The sequence below is a fragment of the Octopus sinensis genome, linkage group LG4, assembly GCF_006345805.1.
Source record: "Octopus sinensis linkage group LG4, ASM634580v1, whole genome shotgun sequence".
Lineage (NCBI taxonomy): Eukaryota > Metazoa > Mollusca > Cephalopoda > Octopoda > Octopodidae > Octopus > Octopus sinensis.
In genome coordinates, this window is record NC_043000.1 from 152,769,912 (window position 1) to 152,783,640 (window position 13,729).

The 13,729-nt window shown below is 35.2% G+C and overlaps 1 protein-coding gene across 1 annotated transcript in view; it reads right to left on the reverse strand.

The window, feature by feature from the left end:
- Positions 1-13,729, reverse strand: part of LOC115210608 (WD repeat-containing protein 64-like) — an 83,641-nt gene that overhangs the window by 66,565 nt on the left and 3,347 nt on the right. The window contains exons 2-4 of the mRNA XM_036502585.1: positions 5,551-5,720; positions 2,378-2,508; positions 539-641 (exon numbers count right to left, since the gene is read on the reverse strand). Of these exons, the coding sequence (XP_036358478.1) occupies positions 539-641; positions 2,378-2,508; positions 5,551-5,689 (373 nt within the window). The 5' untranslated portion in view covers positions 5,690-5,720. The remainder of the gene's footprint in view (positions 1-538; positions 642-2,377; positions 2,509-5,550; positions 5,721-13,729) is intronic.

The following is a 13,729-nucleotide window of genomic DNA, read 5'->3' on the forward strand; positions in this document are numbered from 1 at the left end:
TGCTTGACAACCGATGCTGGTGTGTTTATGTCCCCGTTACTTAGTGGTTCGGCAAAAGAGACCGATAGAATAAGTACTGGGCTTACAAAAGAATAAGTCCCGGGGTCGAGTTGCTCGATTAAAGGCGGTGCTCCAGTATGGCCGCAGTCAAATGACTGAAACAAGTAAAAGAGTAAAAGATATATATATATATACATACATACATACATACATACATACTACATACATACATACCTGTGTGTATATGTGAGCGTGTAAGATATTTATGTAATTTTCCCCAAGCCAGAATGATCACAAAACCCTTTGCTGCAATGTAATCATCCCCAAGCAACTGAATTGTTTCCATAGCAGTTCTGCTTTTTGTGATCACCATCCTCTTTGGTTCCTTCATAACTCTAAATCGTAATTCATAATAATTTTTCACTCGAACGTAAAGAAAGTTTTTGATGTTCATGACTTTCCCTGATGTATTATCATCAGACGTCATGTAAGATATCTTACCATTACTCTAACTTGGGAATTACGGAGTACTACTTACCAGCAGCGTTACCAACCCTTCGCTTTTTGGATACATCAAAGACACTGGAACCTTCATCGGCTCCGTTAAATCTTTGCGAATTCGAGTTAAAGATGCTGAATACCTGGAATAAAAAGATTAAATCAAAAGGATTATATGCGAAAATAACATATTAATATACTTTTGCAATGATTTCTTTTTAAACAAGAAAACCGTAAACTGATAGAGAGAAAAATGTGCTTTAGTGACATTCATACTTTTCTAAGGAAAAGTTTTGCATTGAAGACATCTCTCGTATCACTCCTATCAGAAATTATCGTCCTCGAAGATAATGAAGTTTGCAACTCCTCTAGATTCTGTCTCATTCCTTCCATTCAGATATGGAAGGAATTCAGATATGTCAGATATGAGATTTGTAAGCCAATTAGCATTATCTGATAATCCTACTTCTAAATCGACACAAAAATCTCCAAATCATTGACAGGCTGTTGCGCTGAATTAATACAGATGTCGCACTCCTCCTGCAACATCGCTTTTCTTATCCACAAATCTTATCTTTATTAAAATCTACCTTACGTATCGTCCAAGCAGTACCTAAACCAAGCTCACTCACCGTTCATTCACATACTTTGCAGTAATTTTTATCTATGAACGGTATGACATTTCAAATTGGTGAACGTGTTAGCGTTTTGCTTTGCATTAATTATGCTTTGTACTTCATTCAAATTAATACAGAATTGATGGCCGAAACAATCCGCTCAGAAATGTCCCTTCACATTGCTCATACACCCCAAACTCACAGACTTTCTACCACTACTGCAATTATCTTGATTAGCTAAAAAGATTAGTTATGAGAAAAAACTTAGTTATATAGAATGCTCTGATATGAATTGATTACAATTTCAACCGCTTAACATTTGTGAATAATTGTGGAATACAGTAATAAGCCTGAAGTAGAACTACAGGAAGTTTAAAATCTATAATGAGAATCTTCAAGATATTTCAAGATTTTAAGATATAAATTAATATTTGGATTTCATATAAAGGTGAATACTTCGATATTGAAGTTAGGGCCGCTTATGGAGTTGCTGAATTTCGGTTCCTTTATTTATATAATTTTAAAACAATTTTGACCAAGGGTAAAAATTTCAAATGTAAAAATGTGATGTCTTATTACGATTAATTAAATGTAAGATTTACATTCATATTATCATCATAATTTTCTCCTTGTATTTCTTAGAATATTTCAGACACATGACATGGCGCCCCGAAGATGTATGGTGACGTAGGATACTGTCTGAATTGCCGGTACCTTGAGCCGGTTCTGGTTGAGGTACAATTAAGTAATGTGTGGAGGCGCAATGGCCCAGTGGTTAGGGCAGCGGACTCGCGGCCGTAGGATCGCGGTTTCGATTCCCAGACCGGACGTTGTGAGTGTTTATTGAGCGAAAACACCTAAAGCTCCATGAGGCTCCGGCAGGGATGGTGGTGATCCCTGCTGTACTCTTTCACCACAACTTTCTCTCATACTTACTTCCTGTTTCTGTTGTACCTGTATTTCAAAGGGCCGGCCTTGTCACTCTCTGTGTCACGCTGAATAACCCCGAGAACTACGTTAAGGGTACACGTGTCTGTGGAGTGCTCAGCCACTTACACGTTAATTTCACGAGCAGGCTGTTCCGTTGATCGGATCAACCGGAACCCTCGTCGTCGTAACCGACGGAGTGCTTCCACCACAATTAAGTAATATTCAAAGTACCTAAAACGTAATAAAATATAACGATGTGGGCATTTCCACTCTTTATCAAAAATCGTTGTTACAGACTTCTGTTTGGTGACATATTTGAAATGTTTCTTTACCTCACTCCAGTCTACTGTGGCTTCTGGATTCGAGATAATTTTCCTATAAAGAACTTTAATTTCCTGAGGTTTTATATCCGGTCCAAATAAAAGACGTAGTTTTTCACTGAACTTGTCGTAAGGGAGATTCTCTGTGAAAATAAACAACATGAAATGATCCATAAAAGCATTAGCCAGAATTTGTAAGTTTGTAATGTTTCAATGACAGCTGCTGTTGGTCATGTGGCTAGTATACAAGACAGATCTGAAGATTATGATATTTTATGAGTTGTGTTGAATAAGGCTATGTGTCTAGGACACAACCAAGTTTACTACAAAGAAGAACCGTGGAGTAGAACAGTTTACATCCGTAAGAGGCAGAGAGATACAATGAAAACTGGCATGAGGTTCTTTTGTTTGCTTCACTGTATTCAACTCCCTCAAAAGAATGGTCTCTGATCAGCTGACTTACTCATGATAGAGAATATCAAAACGAAGTCTTCGGTGGAGGAAGAAAGGAAACAGAGTTTTCTTTATCTATTGCCTACCCTCTTAGCACGGAAAAAAATTTGGTCAGTACTGTAACCTAACGATACCGTTATCAGAGCTTACGTTAGAAACCTGTACTTACACACGGTACCGTTTACAAATTAGATTAGACAACTGAGTGCTTAGTGACTACCAAAAAAAAAAAATACAGTTTTCAAAGCACCGGAGTAATTGTGTGGAAAGAAGCTTGCTTCCCTACCATATGGTTCCTGGTTCAGTCCCACTATGTGGCACCTTGGGCAAGTGTCTTCTACTATAGCTTCGGGCCGACCAAGCCCTGTGAATGGATTTGGTAGACGGAGACTGAAAGAAGCCCGTCGTATAACCACATGTGAATCGTTGGCGATTTTTTTCTCCGTCTTCCTTTTCTCTTGGACTTTCCTCTGTTTCCTGTTTCTGAAACAGAGCTTTGCTCGAAGCGTAAAGCTACCTTTCTTTCCTTCCCTGAGCGTCTGCTAATACTTTGCATGTACCACGTCCTCATGTTGTTGTTTTTTTTCTTGTGTTTGTTCTTTGTATATATATAATATATATATATATATATTATATATATATATATATTATATATATATATATATAATATATATATATATATATATATATATATATATATATATATATATATATGGCAACGTTTCGGTTGTCGTAGCACAAGTTTCCGTCGATTTCCGTAAAAAATGTAAACACTGAATCGGCCATACATACATACATACATACATACATACATACATACATACACACACACATACATACACACACACACATACATAGATACATACACACACACATACATGCAGACATACATATACACATACACCGAGTAAAAAATTCCAGTTATCTCTTTCTTTCACACATTACTCTCTCTGTCTCTTCACACACACTAACAGAAGCACTTCACTTACACAACATACTGTCTGTCTCCCACACCCCATCAAACACACACACACACACATGTACATCAATGCTTCCCCTGGACGGTAACTTCAAAAGAACTTCCCTCGTCATACAATCGCTTTCTCTTAGTCTCTTTCGCTCTCATTACTTATGTAAAAAAATAAAAGTTTTTTACGGAAATCGACGGAAACTTGTGCTACGACAAGCGAAACATCGCCATATATATATATATATATATATATATATATATATATATATATATATAACGAAATATTAAGGAATGACCCTGAGAAGGTCGTTCGACTCACTTGAAAAGAGTAGCTAAAACTCAAAACCGCAAAAATAGTAATTCTGAAACTAGAGGAAAATAAAAAAAACATTTCCTCTAGTTTCAGAATTACTATTTTTTGCGGTTTTGAGTTTTAGCTGCTCTTTTCAAGTGAGTCGAACGACCTTCTGAGGGTCATTCCTTAATATTTTGTTGAATGTATCATATAGTCTGTGACTATTTCTATTTTCTCACTTGACCGCTGGTAGCAGAAAATTTTTCTTGAATTTTTTGTTACCCTTATATTGATTGATATATATATATATATATATATATATATATATATATATATATCTTTGTGTGTCTGTGTTTGTCCCCCACCCCACCATTGCTTGACATCCAATATTGGTGTGTTTATGTACTCGTAACAGAGCAGTTCGGCAAAAGAAACTGATACAATAAGTACTAGGCTTACAAAGAATAAGTCCTGGTGGGGTCGATTTGTTCGACTAAAGCCGTTGCCCATCATGGCCGCAGTCAAATGACTGAAACAAGTAAAAGAATAAAACAATAAGATTACCATTCTAACAAGATGCTAGTCAGTAAAATCTCAACGAAGTGATTCTGTATCATATTTAACATCTGGCAAAATTTCGTTGCTCGTAATCACTTACCACCAATGAGCAGTTTCTGGTAATTTTCGCAAGATTAGTCTATCTCGTCGGGTTGATTTGCTACAGACAACCTCTGTAAAGCATGTTTAATGTCTGTTTATCTAGAATCTCTAGATGAATCGTCAGGCATTTTGACCCACTGTTTCATCGAATCCGCAGCCTAGATTCTGTTAAAATAGGTGTGTAAAACTGGGTGCACAACGGTCAATATTTGTTTCTTTACTACCCACAAGGGGCTAAACACAGAGGGGACAAACAAGGACAGACAAACGGATTAAGTCGATTACATCGACCCCAGTGCGTAACTGGTACTTATTTAATCGACCCCGAAAGGATGAAAGGCAAAGTCGACAACGGTCAATATTTCTGTTTGTTCCTTCTCGAGCCACGCCTGGCTCATAAGGGCCGGTTTCCCGGTTTTCTTGGCGTATAGGTTCCCCACATGGACGGGACGCCGGTCCGTGGCAGATGAGCTTCAAGATGCAGGAGGAAAGAGTGAGAGAAAGTTGTGGCGAAAGAGTCAGCAGAAGTTCGGCATTACCCTCTGCCGGAGCCGCGTGGAGCTTAGGTGTTTCGCTCATAAACACACACACATCGCCCGGTCTGAGATTCGAAACCGCGATCCCTCGACCGCGAGTCCGCTGCTCTAACCACTTGGTCATGTGCCTCCACGGTCAATATTACAATATTACATTAAATCTATATATGGAGAGATTCTAGCGTGAATGTAAAACGCGTACACATACGACAGCCGAGGTCATCAAGTTCAGATTTAGTTAGTTACAAAGGAATTCAACTTAAACGCGTACCAGATATCAGCTGTCTTCGATACTCAGAGGTTAATTCACAGCCACTGTACGTCACATCTTTAATGAATGTACGGAATTTCTCCAGTTGCTTGCGGAAAGAATTATTAGTGTAAGGACGGCGTAATTTAGCTTGCGGCATTGTTTTGGGAGTATCAGCTTTTCGCCAATATCTGTAAAGCAACATAGGAAAAACATTAATGATAAAACATGGTTACAAATTTATTGAATTCCCTGTAGAATAATGATGATGATGATATCAACAACAACAACAGCAGCAACAACAACAACAACAATATTAATAATAATAACAACAACAATAATAGTTTTATATACATTAACGAAAGTACGGCAACTATGTTCAACATACAGCGGTGGTGCCCCAGCATGGCCGCGGCCTTCGGGCTAAAACATTTTTAAGGATTTAAGGATACAGATATCCTAGCAACTATCTAGTGCCAGACAGTCTAGCCAAATCATTTCTTAATTACTGAAAGAAACCTGACGACAGAGCTTAACATTTTGAAGTACAGCGTTAACAAATTAGAAATGTAATTCTCGCTCGCTTTAAAGCTGCAATAAAAAACTAACATGAAAACATGAAAATATATACCCAAGAAGTCCTTGAAACACATATATACTTTGGAAATATGCTCCTCCAAAACATCATAAAGGACTAAGGAAATAAACCTTAGTATAGGTGCTTAATATTATAGAGTGTGCGGCTTAACAGAAGATATATATAAATCACGCTACTATTTATAACTTTAATTGCTTCGAGACTCACCGTTCCTGAAAAGAATTATTTTGCGTTCACGAATTTTCTAAATTTTCTCAATTATATATATATATATACTTTATTTAAAAGCAGCTAAAATGTAACAAAAGGTGTTACTCGGAGTTTCATGTTCTCGTTCGTCGGACAGTTTTGTTATATATATATATATAATCATATATACATATATATATATATATAATATATATATATATATATATACAAGATAAGAAAATGGAGAAATACATCTAAATCAAATATCAATTACCAGATAATACTCAATCACATACTTTATTAAACCACCACATAAGAGACTGTAGGGTTAAATATAAAAAGCAGAACAAATTACTTATATTTATATTATCTTTTATATATATTCTACTTATTATACAACATTACTCTTTTATGTACACTTTTTATGTACATTCCTTTATGTACACTGATTTGTTCTGCTTTTTGTATCTAACCCTACAGTCTCTTATGTGGTGGTTTAATAAAGTATGTGATTGAGTATTATCTGGTAATTGATATTTGATTTCGTTGTATTTCTCCATTTTCTTATCTTGTATTAGTAATTTGTGGTAAATCATTTTACCTTTGCCCATATAATACAGTAAATGAATTGATTGCATCGCAATCATTAACATTCATGTATTAACTTTGTTGGGTACTTCACTAGCAGTATATTGGATATATGTTATCCCATGGAGGTTTGCATTTACAACCCCTATCTCAATTTGTATATATATATATATATTTAATTCTTGATAGAGTTTATTTTAGATTATATATTGATTATATATGGATTATATATAGGTTATATATAGATTATATATTTATATTTTTATTATTTTAAAATTATTTAAAATTATTTTAAACTGATATTTTAATATATTGATATTTTAGATCGGAAATCCACCTGAAGATTGTCATTAGACATGAAACAATTGTAGTGGCGGGTTTTTTTACTTTTTATTAAAATTTTATGTATTGATTAAGTCTTTCCTTGTTTGTTTTGCAAAATAGTGGTTTTGTCTCTAATAATATTATATAATATTTTACTATAAAATTGGATTTAATCCTAAATCTGATTTTTTCCCTGTAAATTTGGATTTATTCCCTAATATTTATTATTATATATATATATATATATTATATATATATATATATATATAATCATATATATATATATATATATATATATATCAAATGTGAGGATAAAATTCTTTTCGAAAAAAAATATTTTCTCGAAAAAAATTTTATCAATGGCCAGCATATTAAAAAATACCTTTAATGGTTAAATTTATAAACAATTCATAAATGAGGGCAAAGGAAAAAATTTCTAATGCCAAATATGCCGAAAAATTGGACATATTATCCATTAACCATATAATTTTTTCACAATACGAACGCTACTCGAAAAACAGATATTTAGAAACAGATATTTCTAAAAAATTGCATTATTACCATATCGGACCGATTTCAGAGTTAGCTACTAAGAGCCCTCTCTTCGTCAGTGATACTTGTGGCAAAAGAAATAAATGAGATACTTATTTTTTTGTCTCTGAAATAGGTCCGATATGGTAATAATGGAATTTTTGAGAAATATCTGTCGACCTTTTTTCGAGTAGCGTTCGTATTGTGAAAAAATTATATGGTTAATGGACAACATGTCCAATTTTTCGGCATATTTGGCATTAGAAATGTTTTCCTTTGCCCTCATTTATGAATTGTTTATAAATTTAACCGTTAAAAGTATTTTTTAATATGCTAGCCATTGATAAAATTTTTTTCGAGAAAATATTTTTTTTCGAAAAGAATTTTATCCTCACATTTGATATAAATTTAAGCGTTCACTTCCGAACTAGCTCACTCTGTGAGAGCCTCTGTTCAAATCGCACGTGTCTTGAATGGGCTGGAGTATTTCTATTTTGGATGTATTTGGGGTACTTAGTTGTGCCCATGAGTTAGTATTTGCTTCTTCCATGGGTATGAGTAAGTATCTCATTTATTTCTTTTGCCACATGTATCACTGACGAAGAGAAGGCTCTTAGTAGCTAACTCTGAAATCGGTCCGATATGGTAATAATGGAATTTTTTAGAAATATCTGTCGACCTTTTTTCGAGTAGCGTGCGTATTGTGAAAAAATTATATGGTTAATGGACAATATGTCCAATTTTTCGGCCTATTTGGCATTAGAAAATTTTTTTTTTCCTTTGCCCTCATTTATGAATTGTTTATATATATATATATATATATATATATTTATATATAGAGGGCATAATTATACATACATGCCAGGAGGCATTATATATACATGCCAAACGCTAGGAGGGACAATCAGTCATTTCTACCAAAAATATTACTAATATTAGTAATATTTTTGGTAGAATGACTGATTGTCCCTCCTAGCGTTTGGCATGTATATATAATGCCTCCTGGCATGTATGTATAATTATGCCCTCTATATATAAATTAATATGTTCAATAAGAAATAATTATTTTCGAAATTTTTTCTCTTATGAGGTTTTTACGCTATCTACCTGACAATTTCTTAAGTTTTCCTTATTAAGTAGTTGTCCTTAATTGCAAAATATATATATATATATATATATTTATATATAATATATATATGATTATACATATATATATATATATATAGTATATATATATGATTATATATATATATATATATATGTGTGGAGGCGCAATGGCCCAGTGGTTAGGGAAGCGGACTCGCGGTCATAGGATCGTGGTTTCGATTCCCAGACCGGGCGTTGTGAGTGTTTATTGAGCGAAAACACCTAAAGCTCCACGAGGCTCCGGCAGGGGATGGTGGTGATCCCTGCTGTACTCTTTCACCACAACTTTCTCTCACTCTTACTTCCCGTTTCTGTTGTACCTGTATTTCAAAGGGCCGGCCTTGTCACTCTCTGTGTCACGCTGAATATCCCCGAGAACTACGTTAAGGGTGCACGTGTCTGTGGAGTGCTCAGCCACTTACACGTTAATTTCACGAGCAGGCTGTTCCGTTGATCGGATCAACCGGAACCCTCGTCGTCGTAACCGACGGAGTGCTTCAAATATATATATATATATATATATATATATATATATATATATATGTATAATATATATATGTATATATATATATATGTATAATATATATATGTATAATATATATATATATATATATATGTATAATCATATATATTATATATATATATATATATATATATATATATTATATATATATATATATTATATATATATATATATATATAAAATAAATATAATATAATATATTATAAAATATTATAATAATCCAGGTTTCTCTGAGCACTAGGCCACTTGGTGTTGAATAGATATACTATTAACTTAGTATCTAATTCTCTCACCCTTATTAATTAATTATATATATATATATATATATAGGCGCAGGAGTGGCTGTGTGGTAAGTAGCTTGCTTACCAACCACATGGTTCTGGGTTCAGTCCCACTGCGTGGCATCTTGGGCAAGTGTCTTCTGCTATAGCCCCGGGCCGACCAATGCCTTGTGAGTGGATTTGGTAGACGGAAACTGAAAGAAGCCTGTCGTATATATGTATATATATATATATGTGTATGTGTGTGTGTGTGTTTGTGTATCTGTGTTTGTCCCCCCTAGCATTGCCTGACAACCGATGCTGGTGTGTTTACGTCCCCGTCACTTAGCGGTTCGGCAAAAGAGACCAATAGAATAAGTACTGGGCTTACAAAAGAATAAGTCCCGGGGTCGATTTGCTCGACTAAAGGCGGGGCCCCAGCATGGCCGCAGTCAAATGACTGAAACAAGTAAAAGAGTAAAAGAGTATATATAATTATATATTGATAGAAATGGTAAGACAACAAAAGAATGAAAGAGACCTCGGTATTATGTAAATAGAGGAATTTATCTGTAAACGTAATATGTGACAATTATTCGGTAGTCATGATAAAATTCCGATGATGCCCTCGCCTTAACCACAAATACCAATGGACCAGCAGAGGATCGGTTTAGGAAGGACATTATCCATTTGATGAAAACCTTCGGACTTAGCACAACTACAGACAATAACCTGACGGTTGTCAATTTCCTAGATGTATCTTTAGATCTAAATATGAACATTTATAAGCCTTATAGGAAGCCCAGCGATAGACTTAGTTATATTAATGTGGGTTTCTGCCATCTCCCTATAGCGTAGTTTTCTATAAAAACGGAACGTGTGTGTGTGTGTGTGTGTGTGTGTTGTGTGTGTGTGCGTGTGCGTGCGTGCGTGCAAATATATATTTACAGATGGCATATACGTACATACGTGCGCACATACATGCAAGCACGCACACGCGCGCGCACACATACGTTTATAAAAGAAAAGAAGATCAAAGGCTTTTCCCGAGGCAGGGGCTGGTAAGGTCTGTTTCCTGCATTCTATATCGTATATATTTCCCACCTTTTAGGCCGGATGCGAAATTTTTTCCCACGAGAGTTCCGGACCCCAGTAATGAATTCATTTGCATACACCCAATCAGAGCTCACCTTGACCGTGTCGAGTTAACAAACACACTCTACCAAGTAAACTCAAGAATGGTGTTGTAAGTCGACCGATCGCCAAGTTATGCCTGATTATAGAAGGGGAGAAGTAATTAGATAGATTTGCATCTATACCTATTATCGGATTTTGTTATGACCCCATATGGTAAAGATGTGAATGGGGAAAATGTGGGTAGAGGGTGATGTGCTAGCAACTTACTATTTTACAAAGTAAACAACTTCACAAATAACTACACAGTGACAGCCAGGGTTCAAACAAGAACAAGAACAACAAGCATTATCCAAAGAGAAAAGAAGCATGGTCATTCCTTGCCCAAGTGACCTTATCTTATCGTCCATCACTTGTTATGCGTTCAAAAATTAGCTTTGATAGTTGAGCTCTGATTGGCTGTGTCCGGAACTCTCGTGGGAAATAAAATTTCGCGAGCGGGACGCCGTTTTCTCGTAGAATTACTCACTTTCGAAAGTTGAATGGACTGGAGCCATGCGAAATGCATCGAATTGTTCGAGAACACAAAATATTGTCCGGTCCACGAATCGAAACTACAATCATACGATCATGGGTGCACGAAACTACCCGCCTCCACACACAAACACACACGCACACACACACACACACATACATACATACATACATACATACATACATGCATGTATATATATATGTGTATATATATATATTTGTACATGTGTGTGTGTGTGTGTGTGTGTGTGTGTGTGTGTGTAAATTTGCATACTGCCTTGCAACCCCTGTCACTAATATTTTAAATTGGCCTGTTGATCGGTAACATGATATAATTACCTAATTATGGTAAATATTTATTCATGTTAAGATCTGTTTGGAATATATGTCCAACATTAAAAACAACGAAACAAATGAAAATAAGAAAATAAAAAAAAAAACTCTACTGTCCTCAAATGTGTAAGATAAATCACCTGAAATTATATACATTGCGACACAAGACATGTACTGTTTGCTTAATTTGTGTCACATGGTCTCTCATTTTAGTCCCGCCACACATCAAAGATATCCGTCATCGCAATTACAGTTATTTTATTAGTTTCTTTCTCTAATAGTCTCGGTTTTTCTCTCTTCTCTCGTTTTCTATTTTTGTCTTTGCCCCTCCCTGCATATTTCCCCATCTCTTTCTATAAGAGTCGGACATGTACGGGCCGTGCGCTATTTAATCGTTGTTTTGCTGTGGTTTAACCCCCAGCCAACCATGATGGATGGACATATTCTCGTAAATGTTTCAGCTATCGCCATCCTACCTTTTCAAACAGGCAATAATATTGATTAGTGTGACGTTTGTTTTCCTCTTTGGACAGAGGGTGTGATTTAAGGGAGACGTGGCTTCCATCTTTAGTAATTCAATCGTTCACTGGAAAATATTAGTGACGCTTGGTGTTGATTAAAATGAATTTAGTTGACAATTCGTATAAATTTGTATTCCTTGATGGGATGATAGAACACAGACCTTCTTTCGGAAAGAGAAACACGTTTTTTAATGTGTATCGTAGCAAAATGCATGCGGGATTGAGTTATGTACAGTGTCTGTGTGACTCGTTAAGTACCGTTCCTCCCAATATTTCTCATCACTTTGTCCATTGATTTCCAGTTAATACTCTTTTTGGCTGGTTAATACTTTTAACCATAACCTTCCCTCATATGCCAAACTTAAACATTTTTAAAGTCTCTCTGATGAAGTATTTCTCCCGAAACGTCAGTACATACATATAGACATACATACATGCATACACACACACACACACACACACATACATACACACACACACACACATATATATATATATGTTCACACGTACCATGTTGAATTTTTGGTGGGTAAAGCTCATAAATGTAAATAAGTTCGAATATCATTGGAAGACGAGTGTACTGACGTTTCGAGAGAAGCACTTCGTCAGAGAGACTTTAAAAATGTTTAAGTTAGCTTTTAACGTGTAGCTTTGGCGTGTGAGGGAAGGTTATGGCTGTGTGAAGGTGTGTATTGACTAATGACAGACATGCTCCTCAAAATTGTTTGATAAAATGTAACTGGAATCATTGAAAAGTTGGTTTGTTATTTTCATTGGGAAATATGTACATTTCTTAGAGATATTTCTAGGTCCCTCTGATGAGATGATAATCAATAATTCTCCTGTTAATCAATGAAATTCATTTGCGTCAGATATCACTGAGTTGTAAAACTGACTTAATTGTCTGTTATTAATAAGGTTAATACTGCAATTAATTAAAACATTCACAAATGAAATTATTTCGATTATACACATTGAAGAAACCTTAATTATGTCTCATCCAATTGAAATACCATTTTTAGTTGTCATAGTAACTTGATTTGGTATACATTTTCGCACTTTCGTGGATTCTTTTTCTCACGATACTTTTTACTGTCTCTTTAACGCTTGATCTTTCTCAAGATCTCAACTTTTCTATTAAACATATTTGCACCCACAAAAGAGCCTCTATCTGGTCATTTGACCTGCTAGAAATATTTATCAAATCTCACTCAAATGTTAAAGAAAAGGAAGAACAGTATGTTTGGAAATAGAATATATGGTGTTCGGGGTAATTTGACGATAGTTTACGTCCTCTTTTACAGAAACAGCTTCATGTATTGGGGAATAGTCAACGACGTTGGAAAGCATAAAGTTTAGAATTGTGCTGAGGAAAAGTTAGCTGGCATGGAAGAATGGAAGCCATCTGAATATTGGGAAAAAGTTACCTGTACCATGATGATTCGCATCGGATATTAAAATGCCAACGTTATAAGTGCTGCCTAATGTTCTATGAACACTGTAAAGGCAGTAAGACGTA